Source organism: Brassica napus, chromosome C7, assembly GCF_020379485.1.
Source record: "Brassica napus cultivar Da-Ae chromosome C7, Da-Ae, whole genome shotgun sequence".
NCBI lineage: Eukaryota > Viridiplantae > Streptophyta > Magnoliopsida > Brassicales > Brassicaceae > Brassica > Brassica napus.
Window position 1 is genome coordinate 44831676 of NC_063450.1, and position 19902 is coordinate 44851577.

Here is a 19902-nt window from a genome sequence, read left to right on the forward strand (position 1 = left end):
CGTTTTAGAATTTTTTTAATGCAAAATTTATTAATAATATTTTCTAGTTTATTTTTCTATTGTTTGAAATATGGTTATATGTATAGATAATAATGTTTTTATTTTGAAAATATGCAAAATTAAATATTTTTTAAATTTATGTTTCTAAATCTAAAATGATAACTAAAATAAAATGAAAGGAGTATAATTATTGGTAATATTTTTATATTCGAAAATGAAAATTTACTGTAAAGATATCTGACTTACTCAAATCAATAATTGAAAAAAATTTGAAATGCTGAACTTATTATTTTAATTCTTCTGCTAGACTAGCATACTGCCCAAAACGTGAATCCTCACGTGCCGTATATAATATTCTTATATGACAGAAAGTTAACGTGATCGTCTACTATGACTACTTTTTGGGGGCAGATTCACGTGAATGCGTAATCTTTGTCGATTTTTTACACACAAATATATATATAGATATATATTACTACGGCACTAAGACCAGCCGCAACGCTGATCCTTAATGGATCCTTAGCGCCAAATCCGATGGTTATCGGAATAAAGAAATATTATTTAACCGAAATAATCCAAGGATCAATCCGTAAATAAGGATTTAACGGAGTTGATCCTTAGAGACGTGGCACGTTTTGGTTCGTCCGTCGGCTTTGTCATTCATACGTATCAAAAAAAAATTATTCATTTTCGACCAAAGGCGAGGAAAAAAAAACGTCTCGAGTGAAGGCGATATCAAAGGCGATTCGATCCATCCCGAAAAGAAGGTAAATCGTAGGGTGATTTTGTAGATTTATGCGTCAAGATTTTGTTTTCTTTGTTGTTTTCTCCTCAAATTAGGGTTAGGTTGTGAAGATTCAATCGATTTGTCTTTTAAAATTAGGGTTTCAATCGATTTGGGGTTTTCACTTGATTTAGGGTTTTCAATCTATTTTGTTTTGAAACGATTTGCGGATATTCTCGTTCAATTACAATATTCTTTGATGTTCTTATTTGTGTTAGATTACGGTTTATATGTGATTCATGTTTGCTTACGGTTTGCTCAATCCGTGCTCGTTTCTAAAGATTTGTGGTTGTTGTTGTTTATATCATCTTCGTTACTAAAAATCTTGGTTTTCTTTCAGGTTTAACCAATCATGGGACAAGACTATTCGTACAGCCAGCCGTCTTCGTCAGATGAGTTCGACATGACGTACCTTCTTGAAGCAGAGGCTGCTCTTTACGCGGATGAAGGACATAGTAGTTTCTCTGTTGGCGAGCCGGTTCGCAACCCACCTGAGGCTGATGATGGCATCCCAACGAGATGTTACTGTAGCAGTGAGGCTGCTATTGCAACATCTTACACGCGAAAAAATCCAGGGAGGTTGTACTACACGTGCGAGAATAGAGATGATGGGGGCTGCCACATATGGAAATGGTGGGATGTGGCAGTCACGGAGGAGGTGTTTGAGGTTCAGAGAGAACTCAGGCTGCTTAAGGAGCAAGGTTTCGAGAAGACCGTCTGTGAGCTCAAGAAGAACAAAGAGTCTACAAATGGCTATGCGTTGGAAGTTTGTGTAATGGTCTCCGTATTGGTTTTTCTAGGTTTGGCGCTTATGTTTGTCAATGGTACGTATCTCTCTTGAGTTTTTGTTTGTTCTTCATGATATTTTGTAAAACTTATGACAATTTGATCTAATGTTTATGCAGGAAGAGCTTCAAAGATGTAAACGAGAGTGTCGAGAAGCTCGAGTCTCTCTTTAGGTACGATACCACAACTGCCTAGTCTCTTTTCTAATAACTATAAACGAATAGTAGTGTATTTGTATTTGTATTTGTATTTGTATACCTCATAAATTGGTTCTAGTTTAGTAGAAGCTAGTTGTTTGGTTTCTCTGCATTGGTGGTAATTGCTAGTTAAGTAGAACCTATTTAGTTTGGTTTCTATCTTCATACCGCCATAGATTTGATTGTTTTAAATGGCTGTTACCGTGATTTGATTGGTGTTTAATGCAAGTAGTTAGCTTTCTACCTTCCTCACTGCTCGGTTTTAATTGGCTTTTAATGTTTGTTAGTTTAATCTTGCCTATTTAACTATCTGTGTTGCTATTAGAGTAACACAGAGCAATCTCTAAACATGGATAAACAAACTAGTTATGTAAACCTCAGCTTTAGTCAATCTCAGACTACAGTGGACCTTGAATCACCCGAACCTTATTGGTTCGGTACCCAAGGTCCTGATGAGTCAGTTCTCGAGTCTCCTCTCAACTCTGCTTTCGGCACTAGTGCCAAGGAGAGGAGGAAATGGTCCCCGAGGGAGGACAAAATCCTTATTGGTGCTTGGCTTAACACCAGTAAGGATGCGGTGGTGAGCAATGACCAGAAAGCTGGTCGCTTCTGGAAGAGGATTGTCGACTACTACAACAACTGCCCGCAACTGGTGGGAGCAACACCTAGAGAGCTGAATCAGTGCAAGCAGAGGTGGGCTAGGATTAACGAGCAAGTCAGCAAGTTCGTTGGATCATATGACGCGGCTCTGTGGGAGCAGAGAAGTGGTCAAAATGATGATGACGTGACGAAAGCTGCTCTAGAGTACTTCTTCAATCGTCACGGGACCAAGTTTGTCATGGAACATGCATGGAGGGAGTTGAGGCATGACCAGAAATGGGCCTCCACCTATGTGGGTAAGGACGGTGGGAATGAAAAGCGGAAACAAGTTGATATAGAAGAAGAAGTGGGAGAACCAGAGGGTAGACCTATGGGGATCAAGGCTTCTAAAGCTGCTGCTAAGAAGAAGAAGAATGGTAAAGAAGAGTCGTTGTCACAGATTCAGGCCATAATGGAGATGAAGTCAAAAGTGTCAAAGCAGAAGTTGCTTGAACGTCTACTTAGCAAAAAAGACCCACTCACTGAGATGGAAACATCTCTTAAGCTCAAACTCAGGTCTGAGATGTTATGAGGTTAGGTTGCATAGTTAGCGTTCGTATTCAACCTATGTGTCGAGTAGTTACATGTTGTTTGATTGCATAGTTAGCTGTATTGAACCTATGTGTGGAGGAAAAGTAATAACTCTTGTCTTTCTTTCAGTTTAATGTGTTGAGCAAAAGTAATAACTATGTGTGTACTCTTTCAGGTTCAGCAGTAGGGTCACGGGTGTTGCAATGCACGGGTGAAGATTGTCACGGGCTGTGAAGAACTCAAAGTCACGGGTGCTTCTGTTTTTCTAGCATGTGAAGATTGTCACGGGTGCTTATGTTTCACGTTAATGTAGTATAAGTAGTAGTCATTGTTGTTTAAACTATGTATCTCGTTCTCCTATGCACTTTCATCATTCTAACTTTGAAAATTATTATATCCATAAAACCGGACATCTAGCCAAAGTTAATTGAATATCAAAGTATATATAATCCATTTATCAGTGTCTGGCCAGATAATCAAATGTTTAATCGATTCTAGCAAATCGTAAGTTTTGTTTTATCACCCCCAAACTAGGCCTGAGACTTTTATCCGAGATTCGGATTCGATCCGAGATTCGATCCAGATCCGATCCGAAAATCCGGATATCCGGAAGGGCCGAATCCGGAATCCGGATCCGGATAGTAAAATGTTGGATCCGGATCCGCATATCTTAATTTTTAGTCCGAATATCCGGATTCGTAAGTTTTATTAATAACTATTTCAAAAATAGTAATATCTATATATAAAAATTAATTTTAGTTAATATATTTTCATTTTTATAATAGTATATATAAAATTTATGTAAATTTTGTAAACATAGAAATAATTAAAAACATTTTATATATTTTTATTTTTAAATTATTTTTAATATTTTATATATATTAATATTATTTTTTATTTAATTTAAAGATCCAAATCCGGATCCGGATATCCGCCGGATATTACAATTTTTAAAAAGATATCTGACACCCGGATATCCGAGAACCCCTGATCCGGATAAAGATAGTAAAATTATGGATCCGCCAGATAAGGATCCGGATCCGGATACCTTAAAATTGCCAGGATACCCGATCCGTTCCAGACCTACCCCAAACACTGGTGTACCAAACTAAATACTATAAATAGTTATTAAACTCTCTACCCATCCCAATCCTCCAGCATATATCAAGTTGACCATATATATCATCCTCTTTATTTTTTGAACTGGCTTTCATATATCATCCTTTGAGCACAAGGATACATTTTACCATCCATCATAATCTGAAAGGTGCAATTTTATCATATAATATGTCAATTTAATCATCTCAAGAAATTGGGGTAGGTGACTTCTTTCGATAATCTAATTTGTCCCAAGACTCCCAACAACTCCCAAATGCCCAATGAGCTATTTATTATTTTTGGTCTCTTACCTTTATTGTTTGTTCGTACTCTCTAAGTTATCACCTTCACTTACGCTGTTACTATTTATGTAGGTTTGAAAACTATGTAATGTTTTTTTTTGTTAAAAAAACTTTGTAAAGTTTAGTTTTATGATTTAGAATTTAGGTATCTAATTTTATGGCAGTGGTTGACGATGAAAGTTATTATGATAATGTTGTACATGATATTTTTTCAAATAAAGGATTAAACTCATGTCTATTAAAGAACCAGACCTAATTTCTGGATAGAAAGTGTAAATTCTGGATAGAAAGTGCAGTCTACAACAGGTTATCTTGCGAGTATTCATGCGGACGGATCTGCAGCTCTTGTGAACAGAACAATGTGATTTAATTTCTGCAAGAAGATAATTAAATCCATAATGTGTTAGCATCCAGAACCCGTCTACTACCGCTGGACCATAAGTTTTAAATAAAACTTATGGTTAAATTTTTGCTAAATGCCTGGTACACATTTATATTACCAAAAACCACTTCGATTTTAAAAAAAAATCGGGACAATGTATGTAGAGAATAACAACATTTCAAACATTAGAAAAATACTTACAAAATTTTCAAAATGTAATTTTATAAACTTTATTAAAATTTATATTTAGAAAATTCAAAAGTTCAAAGACTTTAACAAGTTTCCGGTAGTCTGAATTCTTGTTTTGCTCATAGCCGGACGTGATGCGTATAAGGCCCATTGCCACTTGTTCCTTTTTACAGCGCGTGTTTAATGCATTTTTTTTATGTAAGGAAAAGACAAATTGTTAGTTAGTAAATCAAGATTGAGAAAAGTCACTGTCTATTATTTCTAGTCCCATATATATTAATACTGAAACATTTAAAAAATTATAACATGTAATTTGTACTAATTAATAAAATATTATGCTGAGTTGACACGTAATTGAAATACTAATTTTGCTTACACGGCGGCTTGAAAATCAATTGAAAATTTTGTTGGTCCAAAATTAAATTGTTAGAAAATGTTATATTGTATAGTATGTCCATTATGAACCATTCATTTATAAAATTGAAATTGTTATATACTCTTTCCTTAAATAAAAGCTACGAAATAACCTAATGTGATTAAAATATATATGTCAATTAATGATTTTAAATAATAAAGATTTGCTAACAATCTATATACTTTCTATCATTTTTTTAATTATTTATTATTAAAATAAATTACACAATTACATTAATCATATAATAAAAATTTAGATTTTTATTTGTAGATGCTGTATTTTGAATTTTTCAAAACGAGTATAAATTACTAAAACTGTTAAAAGTCTCACATAAATTTTTGTGATCAAGGTTTAATTTTTTTTCTATAATATGATACAATGATTATAAAATCATATGAATAATTTTTTTTTATTTTTATAGGTGTTTATGTTAATATATATATTGAAAAGTTAATATTTTGATTTTGAAATCTTCATTTTTTTAAAAAAGATTATAAATTATTGAAACCACTAAACATTTCACATTAAAAAAAATCATTGGTGAAATATTTTGTTACACAAATATGCAAATAATCATAAAATCATATGACTAGAAACCTCATTTAATAAATATCCATATTAAAAGTATACTATATATATATATATTAATATCATTTAAATTTAAAACTATATCATATACGATAGATAAAATTAATTGTTTTGAATTATTTACCCTAAAATGATTGTGAGGAAACAAGAGTGGTCGTTTGATTTATATGTACACGTCAATTGATTACATAATAGTAATTGATTTCTTAGTTAGTTAATATATAATAATTATTTTATTATTTCATAATATGCAGAAAAATATAAAATAAGTAATAAATATAAAATATAAAATATTTATTTTGCACAAGGCGCTGATCTTAACCTAAATATGTATCTTTTTTATAATTTTAAATCTTAAACATTTTCTAAATTTGAGGCCAAAACAAAATAACGAAATGAAAATAAAATAAAAAATCAATATTTGTATCGAGCAATAACCAAAATGAAAAAACAAAACAAAAATGAGAAAAATATTGAAGATATATAAGATTGGCACGTGAACGTAAACTTCTCATAACCATAATTAACTTTTAAATTGCTAAATCATGATATAAAACCGAGATGACATAGTTTCATTGTAACCAAATAGTAGACCTGAGATTCTTAAGCCTAAACGTTAGGTTCTTATGCGATAAGTAATTTTTTGACCTAAAATATTTTTTTTAATGGAATCAGCTCATTAGTAAACAAATTATGTAATTAACAAAAAAAAAATTAAAAAATTGTTTAATGGCAAAAAAATATTAATTGGGTCAAAAATATAAATTTTATTTTTCCATTCAATATTTCTTAAATAATTTTCATATAAATTCACCATGCGCAAGCCGCAAGTTTTATCCTAGTAATCATTATTTTTAATCAAATTAAAAAAAAATAATTTGCACCTTTTAAGTATTTCTGTTACCATTTTAGTAAAAATTATTTTTCAAGTGTAGTATGATATTACAGCACACTATGTCACTATGAAAGATGTATGGGAAGATTTTAGAAAATTTAAATATGAAATAAAACTAATTAACATAACAAATGAATGGCATGATCGTTGATAAAAAATGAATAGTATGATGTAATTCTGTACACATTCAAGGTTAGTTTATAATATACGAAATTGCCTACACTAGCACGTTTCTAATACTGTCTATATTAACCACATTTAACCTTATTTCTTAAAGACGTAAATAGAAACTTATAAAATTTAGGGTTAATTAATCTAAACTTATGGTTTAGATTTTGAGGGGTGAGGTTATGGAGAGTGGAGTTTTGGAATGTGAGATTTAAGATTTTAATAAATATATAAGTAAATACTGATTTTTTTTAAAAAAAAATTAAAAATTAGATTTAAAAATAATTTTCAAATTTCAAAACAAAATTGGAAAAAAACAAAAAAATCGAAAATATTTTAAAAAAAATCAAAAGTATTTTTTTTAATAAAAAAGTTTGAATTTCAAAACGTATAATTCAAGAATTATAAAAAGAAAATTTACTTTAAAAAAATAATTACTTATATTTATATATACATATAAAGCAATGATATAATGATTTTTTGCCTCTTTAATAAAAAAAGTATTTGTGAAGATGTCTTTTTAATGAAAGTAAACATGAATTGCAGTACAAAACTTGTGGTAAATTTGAAATTATCCCTTATAATATTGCTGAAGCGTATAAATGATATTTGGAAATAATATTATTTGATGAAAAAACAAAACATACACTATTGGTATCTCAATTATTTTGATTCTTGATCTGATTTTGATATCATACTTTTATGTCTCCCACTTGATTAGGTATATAAAGTCCCTCGTTCTTTCTGTCGAATAATAACTAATGAAGTATATTTAATACATTGTAGTGGTTAGAAGATGTATAGGATCGTGTAATCTTGTATTCTTATAGTTTGTTTTAGACGACAACGCGATTTGATATGAGTAGGATGATTTCATTTATGTTTTTACAATGAAAAGCATATATTCCTTAAATCGTATTTTAAAACAACAGTTAGATGTTATTACATCTTTTAATTTAATTCCATTTATATACATTGTATGCTTATGTTAACTCACATCTTCAAGAGAAAAAGTATAATATGTTTTTTTTTGTAAAAGATAAAGTATAATATGTTGGCATGTTGCAATATGACAGATTCTAAAACTGTATTTAGAAAAGTCAATTTTATCTATACTATTACTTAGGAAATGATTTAGCTTATTTGTCGTGATTTCCATGATAACTCTATATTAAAATATGTTTTAAAAATTATAGTATATATATCGGTAAAATAAGTTAATGTTTATTAATTATCTTAAATATCATGATAAATATATATATTAACATAAAAATTTATTAATTATACTATAAGCTGAGTCATTAATTTATTAATAGTCAAATTGGCGTACCTGTGTTCCATGACTAAGTTAAAACCTAATAAAAACATGACAAATAAACAAAATTGACTAAAATCATGGAAAACATGACAAATAAGCAAAATCAAAATAATTATATATCTAATTACATATTTTATAGTTATATTATTTAAATTAATAAATTATGGACTCAACTAAAAACTATTATAAATTAATGACTCAGCTTAAACCTAATTAAAACATGACAAATAAACAAAATTACCTAAAATCATGGAAATCATCATAAATAAGCTAAATAAATTCATAAATAATAGTATAGATTAATTAATATTATCATCATATCATCTGGATGTCAAAAAAAAAAAAAGTAAAATGAAATTGATGTTTGCTGCTAAAAAGTAATTTCGTATTATGCATTAATATATCATCATCATCTGACAAATAAATCGTGCTCAAAGGCCAGTTAAAAAAAAAGGTGCTCAAACTTGTTATGATAATGTTCACGTTTTAGAATTTTGTGGTAAGAGATTCCTTTTCTAATAAACTGGTATTAATATGAATATGAATCATGACTACATCAATTTATTCGGCAAATTAAAAGAATAATCAAATCAACGATACTAGCTTTTCTGCTTCAACTCAGCTCCACATGATATTCAGTTCAACTCAGCTCCGCATGATATTCAGAACCTATAAAGCAGTTCAAACTAATTAGTATTAAATAGAAGTGCAGCTCACTTGTTTGAGATATTAAACAGTTCAAAAAATAATCAAATCAATCTTTGAGATATTTATTTTTCTTTGGGAACAGATATGATATTAATAATTAAACATGATTAAACGTGTTTGATGTTAAACTATAGTGTGGTTTATAGAAGTCGTTGATGTATGTTTGACATATGATTAACGTTGGAAGGGTCTAATTACAAAGTATAAAAGTCGTTGATACAAAGTCTCTAACTACGCAACACAAATAAATCAAACACGTGACACAGGAAGATTAATTAGACATAGACTCAGCACAGGTGAACGTATTATAGGGAGAAGGGTTTGGAGGATCATTAACTTGAGCCACGCCTTCAAGCATCTGTGTTACGTTTCTCATGTTAGGCCTCTTCCCTGGCTCTTCTTGTATACACCATATCCCTATTTTCACATATCTCTCCACCAAGTCCATATTGTCTAATGCCTCTAAATCTTCTTTGATTAGATCTTTCAACCTCCTTTGTCGGAAACAGTCGTACGCCCAATCTATAAGAATCACATTATCCTCTAGATCAACAGCTTTCTTGCAGCACACGATTTCCAAAAGCATGACTCCGTAGCTATAGACATCGACTTTGGATGTAATGGGACTGTTCCTGAACCACTCTGTCGCCACATAACCCTTTGTTCCGCGGATGTTGGTGAGCGTATGCGTTTGGTTTATCATCAGAAGCTTGGCTAAACCAAAATCCGAGATCCGAGGATTGTTATGCTCGTCTAGAAGAATGTTCTGCGGTTTTATATCGCAATGTATGATCTGCTCGCTGCACTCTTCGTGTAGATACAAGATCCCACGTGCAACCTCAACCGCGATTCTCCTTCTATCTTCCCAGCTAGGTCTTGGACGCCTGAAGAGAAAACCGGCTAACGTCCCATTAGGTAAGAGCTCGTAAACGATCAAACGGCTCTGCCCTTCGTCGCAGAAGCCAATTAGCTTCACTAGGTTCTTGTGGTGGATCTGACCAATCACTTTGACCTCATTCTTGAACTCTTTCTCGCTTTCTTGCGCAACACGGTCTAGTTTCTTGACAGCCACGTTGACTTCAGAATCACCTGAAACTTTTAAAACTCCTTTGTACACGATCCCGAACGCTCCTCTTCCGAGCTCTTCCACGAAATCTCCTGTAGCCACCACGAGATCTCTGTACGTAAAGACTCTCAGATTCAAGTCAGTAGCCGTAGCAGCACCACTATATCTTCTTTGGTTCGGTTTTTTCGCCATCCTCTTCTTGTTTCTGTTCATATAAAGCAATATGAAGTTCACCAAAGCTGAAGTTCCAAGCAGAACAGAACAAGTGATGATCAACCAGTCACGGCCTTTGCCTCTTCGTCCAGTATTTGGAACACCCGCAGTGAGTTTTCGAACCTTAATGAAAGTATCGCTTCCACCGGTCGGAGATCTGTGACCATAAGACAAGGGAAACTTCTTCTTCCAACAAATTGTTCTGAAAACAACCGCAGCACAGAAACAGTCGTTAAGACAAGAAGCTTTACATCTTTCTTCATCGTAGTTTGAGTACTTCTTGTAATCACCAGACGGCCAATTAGTCTTCTCCAAAGTAACAAACTCGTAGAGACTTACATCAGTTTGGTTACTCTTCGCTCCACAACTATGCATCTCAAAATCTGGCTTGCAATCACCATAGCTATCACTAGGATCACTCAACACAAACCTCTCAGGACATTGACATCTTGGCCTTTGGTTATCTCCTAAACTGCATATATTATTAAACCCACAAGCCAAGTTCCCAACCTCGTTAGCAGCAAGGTCCGTTCCAAAGCCTTTTGCGCATATATTCTCAGGCTGAGACCAAGCCCATCTCCACCCACCATCTCCTCCCTTGGGATGGTAGTACTGAGCAAAAACACCGTCGAAATGTAGAACAGCACGGTGGTAGAAGTCTTTAGAAGATACGGGAACGTCTTCTTTGAGATAGAATCTCGAGTTGTTCCTTTGAAGAATATACATGTAGCCTGACTCGTTGAAAACTAGCTGAGTCCCGGGGTTTGATTCTTTGTGTTACTTGCGTAGTACGCAAAGTTTATATCGGATTCTAAAAGCGTCTCGGGGTTGAGAGTGAGAAGCCGTAGATCTCCATCGTTACCTAGATGTAGTCTGTATCTTCCTTTGCTGAAGCTTGTCTCCGTCAGGCGAGATGAGAGGTTCCTTCCAACTTCCATGCCCTGCATCATCATCAACATCCAATGGCGGAGGGAGAAATTTTTGTGACATGGGTCAATATAAATATAAACATTAAATATTATGCTTTACAAACATATCAAGTGCAATAACAAGAAGCTGAATCTGTATCACGGGGGTCATACGTACGTAGCATAAATTAAAATACTCCACTATACACCACTAATTAACTATGTAAACACCAACAAAATAAAAGTCATGTGGGTCAAGTGACCCCCCCTCCCAATGAATTGGCTCCGCCACTCTCAACATCGATCCTTAACATACAGCTTTTGACGACGAGAGTATAAAGGAGACTTATGATATTAGTTTACGTAATTGAATTGTGTCAAACTTAATGTCTAGTGTTTATGAGATAAGCTTTGTCCCGTTATTTGTTGCAGATGTTATTTATATCAATAATAGTTTTGTAAAATTGTAATTAAACGTCTTTAAAAATCAAAACCAATTGGTAATGAATGCATGCATTGATATCTTCTAAAACAATTTGAAACGCATGCATGGAGTATTACTCTAGTTTTAATCTTATTTTGTTTAAGTTTTAGTTGTGTAATTCCTAATAAGTTCACAATCTTTTATATATATATATATATATTTTTTTTTTATTTATTTATTTAAAGTAAACAGTCTATATGTTCATGTTTTATCTAATGGGAAAATGACATTCTAACTTGTAAACACGCAGACAAAAACAAATGCTATATTCAGGTAGAGGTAATATCTGAGATTGCATAACAAAGATTAAAGTACCTGAGTAGGTAACAGAGTGTCGGTAGGATTTGCGAAGCTAGACCACAAAAACTCGCCGGAATCTTCTGTTGTTTCGCTTAACAGACCGAAGTTTCCAGCGTCATTTATGCGCCCTTGAGAAACAGAGCCATTACTTGGAGGAAGTGAAGAACTCCAGAGCTGTTGACCTCGAGGGTCAGTCAGAACCAAACCACGATCTGCGGTTAGTGTAACGTTCGAACCAGCAGGGACGAGGCCGGTTGTCGTATTGACTGCTTGTGCATGCCACACGATGGTTTTGTCAGGAATCTTGTCGAACCAAACGGAGAGAGTGAAACCATCGTTAGGTTGGATCTTGCGGAACCCGAAAGCAAAGTCACCGGAAGGGGAACGCCATGAGCTAGAGAATTGTTGGGACTCTGAAGCTGTGAGAGATTCTCCGACAGGAATAGATCCATTTATGATGTTCTGAGATGAAACTGTCAAGATAACACAAAGTGTTTGTAGTTGCAGGACAAGAAAAATATGGATTATCGAACACGAGAGGAATCCCATTTTGGTGAGGCAAAGATCATGAGATTATATGTATATATATAGATGAATCCCATTTTTCTGAAGCAAATAATGAGATTATATTTATTATTTTTATATGGTTTTAAATTGATTTGGTCGTTACTATTGAACGTAGAAAAAGTGTAGGAAGACTTGCTGAATGGTTTTTTTTGGTTGAGAGTCAATGGAGCAGATTTTGAAGAGTCAACTGAGCTTTTTTTTATCCATACAGCTCTGAATATGTGCTCAGACTCTATAGAGTCTTTTAACGTGTGGAATAAACTGCGTACAAGTGTGTGGTTATTGTAGTTTGTATGTTTAATAAGACATTTCTCAATTGTAAACGTAAATGACTTTTGCTTCCCTAGGTTTTCTGAATAGCAAAAGATATTATCTTTATCTATATAAGTTGGGATATCAAATGCAAAGCTTAAACTAATCATCCTGTTAATGGAAAAGTCGTATTTTCTTACCAACCACTATTATATAAAATTAAGAGACATCAATCATGATCTTTTCAACTTTACTATTGTAACACCAGTAAATACTTGAGACTAACAGGTCAATAATGTATTATATTTGTGTGTTTCAATTTTTTTTTTTGTTGTATATGGTATTTGGTATTATGCAACTTCTTTAAATAAATGATGTGCATCATCAAAGATAATAACATATATTAAAAAAAAAAAAAAAAAAGATAATAACAAGATGTTGATCCTTTGAAATGTAACTCATTTTTGTGATTCACATTTTCCCTTTACGGTACACATTTTTCCTTTACGGTACACATTTTTCCTTTACACCCATTACACTGGACCACAAGACAGATACTCATCACAAGACAATACACTATAAGGACAAGGGTTTGGAGGATCACGAACTTGAGTCACACCTTCAAGCATCTGTGTAATATTTCTCATGTTAGGTCTCAATCCTGATTCTTCTTGTATGCACCATATCCCTATTTTCACATATCTCTCTACCATCTCCATGTCCTCAATCGCCTCCAAATCGTCTTCGATTAGATCCTCCAACCTCCTGTCTCGGAAACAATCGTAAGCCCAATCGATGAGAATCACGCTTTCATCAAGATCGACGGCTTTCTTGCAGCACACGATTTCTAAAAGCATGACTCCGTAGCTATAGACATCTACTTTGGATGTAATGGGACTGTTCCTGAACCACTCAGGTGCAACATACCCTTTTGTTCCGCGGATGTTGGTGAGCGTATGCGTTTGGTTCATCATCAGAAGCTTTGCTAGACCAAAATCCGAGATTCTAGGGTTGTAAGACGCATCTAGAAGTATGTTCTGTGGTTTTATGTCGCAATGTATGATTTGCTCTTTACAATCTTCATGTAAATACAATATTCCGCGAGCAATCCCAACAGCGATTCTCTTCCTATCTTCCCAGCTCGGTCTCGGACGCCTGAAGAGAAAATCGGCTAGTGTCCCGTGTGGTATGAACTCATAGACTATCAAACGGCTATGTCCTTCGTTGGAGAAGCCAATCAGCCTCACTAGATTCTTGTGATGGATCTGACCAATCACTCTAACCTCATTCTTGAACTCTTTCTCGTTTTCTTGAGCAACACGGTCTAGTTTCTTGACAGCCACGGCAACTTCATCACCACCACTAATTGTTATAAATCCTTTGTAAACGATCCCAAAACCTCCTCTTCCAAGCTCGTCCATGAAATCTCCTGTAGCCACCACGAGCTCTCTGTATGTAAAGACCCTCAGATTCAACTCAACTGCGGTAGATGTCGCGGGACCGATATCTCTAGCTTGACTCCGTTTCTTCTTCCTCTTATTCATCCTTCTATATAGAGCAAGTAATATGAAATTAAAAAGAGCTGAAGTTCCAAGCAAAACCGAACAAGCGATGATCAACCAGCCGCTGTTTCTCCCTCTGTATCTGGTAACTGGAACATCCACAACGCCTTTTAAAACCTTAATGAGTGTATAGCTATCACGTCGATCATCGTGATTACCATTAGGTGCTCTCTGTCCAAAAGACAATGGAAACCTCTTCAACCAACATACTCGATCATTTCCGTAAACAACAGCAGCACAGAAACAGTCGCTAAGACAAGCATTTCTACACGTGTCTTCATCATAGTTTTTGTACCTCTGGTAATCCCCGTACGGCCAGTTCGTGCGGTCTACACGCATAAGCTCGTAAACATTAACATGCACGTTTTCAGTTTTGTTATTCTCTGGTCCACAAGTCTGCATCTCAAAATCCGGTTTGCAGTCACCGTACTCGTCACTAGGATCCATCAAGGAGAACTTCTCGGGACACTGACACTTCGGCCTCTGATCATCACCCAAAATGCATATACTATTAAACCCACAAGCTACATTACCAAGAGCTTCTTCGGAGCTCTTCTCACATATATTATCCGGCACAGCCCAAGCCAACTCCCACCCGTTGCTCCCCTGCTCTTTGGAGTGATGGTACTGAGCGAAAACCCCGTCGAAATGTAGAACGGCGCGGCGATATACGTCTCCAGAGGATACGGGAACGTTTTCTTTGATACCAAATCTTGTTGCGTTATCGCTTCGTAAAACATACATGTAGCCTGACTGGTTGAAAACTAATCTAGTCCCGGGGTTAGGTTCCGTCGTGCCGCTTTCGTAGTAGGAGAAGTATACATCTGTTTCCGCTAGAGACTTGGAGTTGAGAACGAGAAGTTTAAGATCTCCGTCGTCACCTAGATGTAGCCTGAATCTTCCTTTCTTGAAACTTGTCTCCGTTAGGCGAGATGAGAGATTACTTCCAATCTCTATACTCTGCATCATCACCGAGTCTATATATGCTTACAATAACGTATGAAATACTATTGGGTGTAACTGGTAACAACTAAAAGGAATATATGGAATGATATGAATTATAATTTCTGGAATTTAATGGAATGGAATCAACATTCCACTTATTCCAAAACGTTTTTGATTTGGAATGATTTTTCAAATGATAGTTATTTTTTTTTCTGGAATGTTATGGAATGAAATGGAATACACATGCATTCTTTTTTAGTTGTAACTGGTGAATTTTTTTTTGGAATGCACATGAATCAAGCATTCTGGAAGTTTTTATTCCAAAAAACTGCATTCCAGTTGCAGCCTATGGTTTTATGTGAAACTTAAAAAAAAAAGATAACATGGTTATTTGACAAAAAATATATATCATTGTTTCTTTTTCATCATTCAAAATTTTAATAAGAAAACCCTAGACAAAAGTATCTGCCTCAAGTTTGCTTATAAACCATGGAAGCTATATATGGACATTAGTTCCATAATCTCGCTCATACTCATAAACAGTATTTAGATATATTCCTATTTAAAGAATGAAATTCCGTACCAAAAGTGTTTTGACTCTGGGGCACAAGGTTTTTACTCACCCTAATTATTAACTTTTTTTATTGAATTATTAATTATACTACCCGTCGGTTTTGAAGTTAGTTATCATGAGAAAATTGACTCACCTGAGTAGGCAACAGAGTGTCGGTGGGATGATCGAAGCTCAACCACAAATCTTCGCCGGAATCTTTGCTCAGCAACCGGAAGTTTCCGGCGTCGGTTATGAGCCCTCGAGAAACAGAGCCACTACCTGGAGGAAGTGAAGAAATCCAATGCTGTTGACCTCGAGGGTCTGTGATGACCAGACCGCGATCTGGTGTTAATGTAACCTTTGAACCCTCAGGGACAAGACCGGTGGTTGTGTTGACTGCTTGTGCGTGCCACACGATGGTTTTATCAGGAATCTTGTCGAACCAAATGGAGAGAGTGAAACCATGGTTAGGCTGGATCTTGCGGAACCCGAAAGCAAAGTCACCGGAAGGGGAGCGCCATGAGCTAGAGAATTGTTGGGACTCTGAAGCTGTAAGAGATTCTCCGACAGGAATAGATCCATTTATGATGTTTTCAGACGAAACCAGAAGTGTTTGTAGTTGTAAAACAAGAAAAAGATAAATCATCGAACAAGAGAGGAATCTCATTTTACTGAATGATCTTGAGATATATTACACAAGATTTATAATATATAAGGTTAATATTTCGTTAATACTGAACGTATAAAAGGGTTAAGAAGACTCATCGAACGTTTTTCTTTCCATATCAATGTATCAGTTTTTCAAGAGTCAACTGAGTATTTTCCTCCATGCAAATATATGGTTTACAAGCTTTCAAAGGAAAAAAAAAGGTCTACAGCCATATAACGTGTGTTGTAAATAAGAGTACAAAGTGTAGTTATATATTTATTATGATAGGACCATTTATGAATTTTAAACGTAAAAGACTTTTGTTTCCTCGGGTTGAAGTTTGAATGGGAAAAACTTTTTTTTTGGACAAAAAGACTATGATTTTAAAATCGGGATATTAAATTGTTGTTCAAAGTACTCTTCATGCTATATATCAGGTATTTTGAATGGCAAAAAACTTGTAATATTTCCGATAGATTGAAATATTATAATTAAACATACGTTAAAAAAATATTCAAGTATTCTTCATGCTCTATCGACAAGTCAATGTTTTTGTCAAATGCCTCCATCTGACAAACCTCTTGATTGATTCCACATTCAAAGATTCGAATCATGTCTTTCAAGTTTCAACTATAAACTTAAGCTATTTTTTTTTTAGTAAAAATGTTAAGTTTATTACCATTTTCAATTTAGACAGAATTTACAAAGATCACAAGAAGCAGATTTGCAGAAAAATTAAATCTAAACACAACAACAAAAAACGGAAATTGAAAAAACGGAGGAGACCCCAATCACGCACAACATCGAATACATAGCATTGCCTTGACTGAAGGGAGAGGAAGCAAAGTTGCCTAATGCAACCGTTGAATGAAGCAGGCCGCTTTAAGCCCAGGAGCACGAACCCGGTAGATTGGCCCTACCCGGTGTCCGCCTCAGAAGATGAGCGGCCAAGTCACCCAAACCTCCAACCGGGAAGGCCACCACGCTCAGACACCGCCGCTGTTGGTTCTCACACGTGCGTGCGTGTGGGTTCTCAATGGTAAACTTACGCTATTACCATTGAGTCCAACCGTCTAGCTAGCTATCAGCATATACAAAGAAAAATCTTAAATTTAATTTGTTATAAATTTGCTATGGAATAGATCTTTCCTAAATCCGTTATCGGTTCTAGTGAAAGTTGGTTTCTAAAGTTATGGTTTTCTTTTTTAGTTGTAGTTTCTTAGCTTCTGGGTTTGTCCGGTTAATGACTCCGGTTTCTATCCGGCTTATGTATCTCGTGGCCAGTGCCGTGCTTAGAACAATCGGGGCCTAAGGCAAATATAATTCATTTTAAAAACCAAATTCTACATAGATAATAATAATAACAACTAAATAATAATATAAATAATATTAGTATAATAATAATATATTTAATATAAGTTGACAAATAAAACTGGGTTTTTGTTATTTCATAATTTGAAACTAGTTTATGAAAAAATTATAAAAGCTTTAAATGGAAAGCATTATATGTTTTGTTATTAACAAAACCAAATTCTACATAAACAAAAAAGTTTTCAACATTAATTAAAACAGAAGTTAAAGCTCACGACAACAAATGAGAATATAAATGGAGGTTTGGTTAATTAAAAACATATTTTCCGGTGACTATTATCATTTTATTTGTGTCATAAACTGTAAAATTGGGACTCCAAAATTAACAGGGGCCTGAGGCCAATGCCCTCAAAATCAAAAGCGTAGGCACGCCTCTGCTCATGGCCTATGTTTAGGTTCCTTTTGTTTGATTATTCTATCTTTGTTGTAATGGGAATGGGATGATAGGATGTACTGAACTTGTTCATCTTTGGTGGTTAACTAAAATTCACATATGACAAAAAAAAAAAAGATTTTTATTCCGTTATAGAAAAACATCGACGAACATATATCACATTTTACACGGATGGATTCTTGCCATCAACTCATTTGCAACGGTTTAGTGACGACTTGAATAAGACCGCAAGTTTTTATTTATATATGAAGACCGCATATTAATCCCCTATATATTAATGAGAAGCATTGAAAAATTAGAATCTTAATTTTGTATTAATTAAAAAAAAACTCAAATCCTAGGTGGCACTCTAAATGCATTCTAAATTTAATTTCAAAGAATTCTAAAGCATATAATATAAAGTATAGTTTAATCTAATGGTGTCACATTATTCCATAATTATATAACACTAGAGAACATTATATTAACCCAAAATATAGGAAGTGTGTATTCTTTCCTTAAATAAAGCTACAGAATTACCTAATATGATTTACATATATATGGCAATTAATGATTATGAATAAAAGATTTGATAACAATTTTTGCATCCTTCTTCATTTTTGTTTAAATTATATTATTAAAAAAAAAATTAAACAATCACATTAACCATATAATAAAAAATTAGATTTTTTCTTATATGTTATATTTTGAATTTTTTAAAATGACTTTAAAATTACAAAAATGAGAAAACCTTATATGTTATATTTTTTTTTAAAAAAATGACTTTAAAATACAAAAAGAGGACATCTTATATGATATATTTTTCTTATATGTTAGAATTTTCTTATATGTTATATTTTGATTTTTTTTAAAATGACTTTAAATTACAAAAATGTAAGTTTTCCTTAAGTATACGACTAAAACATTAAAATGACATGTAACAATTCGATGGTTGATTTGAAGGCTTTCAAAACCATATGGAAGATAAGTGTCAAAATAATTTACTGTGGAAACAATATTGTTCACTTTTTTCAAGAATGTGTTCGAGGGAAAAAATAAGGTTTTTATGTCATAATTTGTTTAATGTCCACTAGAGAACATTATATTACTTAAATGTAAGAAGTGTGTATTCTTTCCTTAAATAAAAGCTACAGAATTACCTAATATGATTTACATATATATGACCATTAATGATTATGAATAATAAAGATTTGATAACATTTTTGCATCCTTTCTTCATTTTTGTTTAATTTTATATATTATTAAAAAAATAAACAATCCCATTAACCATATAATAAAAAAATTAGATGTTTTTCATTATATGTTATATTTGAATTTTAAAATGACTTTAAATTACAAAAATGAGGAAACCTTAATATGTTATATTTTTTTAAACGACTTTAAAATACAAAAATGAGGACACCTTATATGTTTATTTTTTTCTTAGATGTTATATTTTTTTCTTATATTTTTATATTTTGAATTCCTTTAAAATGACTTTAAATACAAAAATGTAAGTTTTCCATTAATTTATACACAGAAAAAATTAAAATGACATTTATCTTAGTTTTTGTGGTTAAAAAAAAAAGAAACATGTCATCAGTTTAATGGTTGATTTGAAAGCTTTCAAAAACATAATTAAAATAAAAGTCAAATAAA

The 19902-nt window shown here is 33.3% G+C and overlaps 1 protein-coding gene and 2 pseudogenes across 1 annotated transcript; 1 reads left to right on the forward strand and 2 right to left on the reverse strand.

Annotated features, from left to right (window-relative positions):
- Positions 1 to 2116: 2116 nt before the first annotated feature.
- LOC125589701 (glutathione S-transferase T3-like) lies at positions 2117 to 3547 on the forward strand. Its single transcript, XM_048762011.1, has 2 exons — positions 2117 to 2922; positions 3113 to 3547. The coding sequence occupies exons 1-2, from the start codon at positions 2117 to 2119 to the stop codon at positions 3150 to 3152; spliced, it is 846 nt and encodes a 281-aa protein (XP_048617968.1). The 3' UTR covers positions 3153 to 3547.
- Positions 3548 to 9158: 5611 nt separating this feature from the next.
- On the reverse strand, positions 9159 to 13171 carry LOC106434616 (annotated as a pseudogene).
- A 57-nt stretch (positions 13172 to 13228) lies between these two features.
- On the reverse strand, positions 13229 to 16550 carry LOC106434615 (annotated as a pseudogene).
- Positions 16551 to 19902: the final 3352 nt, after the last annotated feature.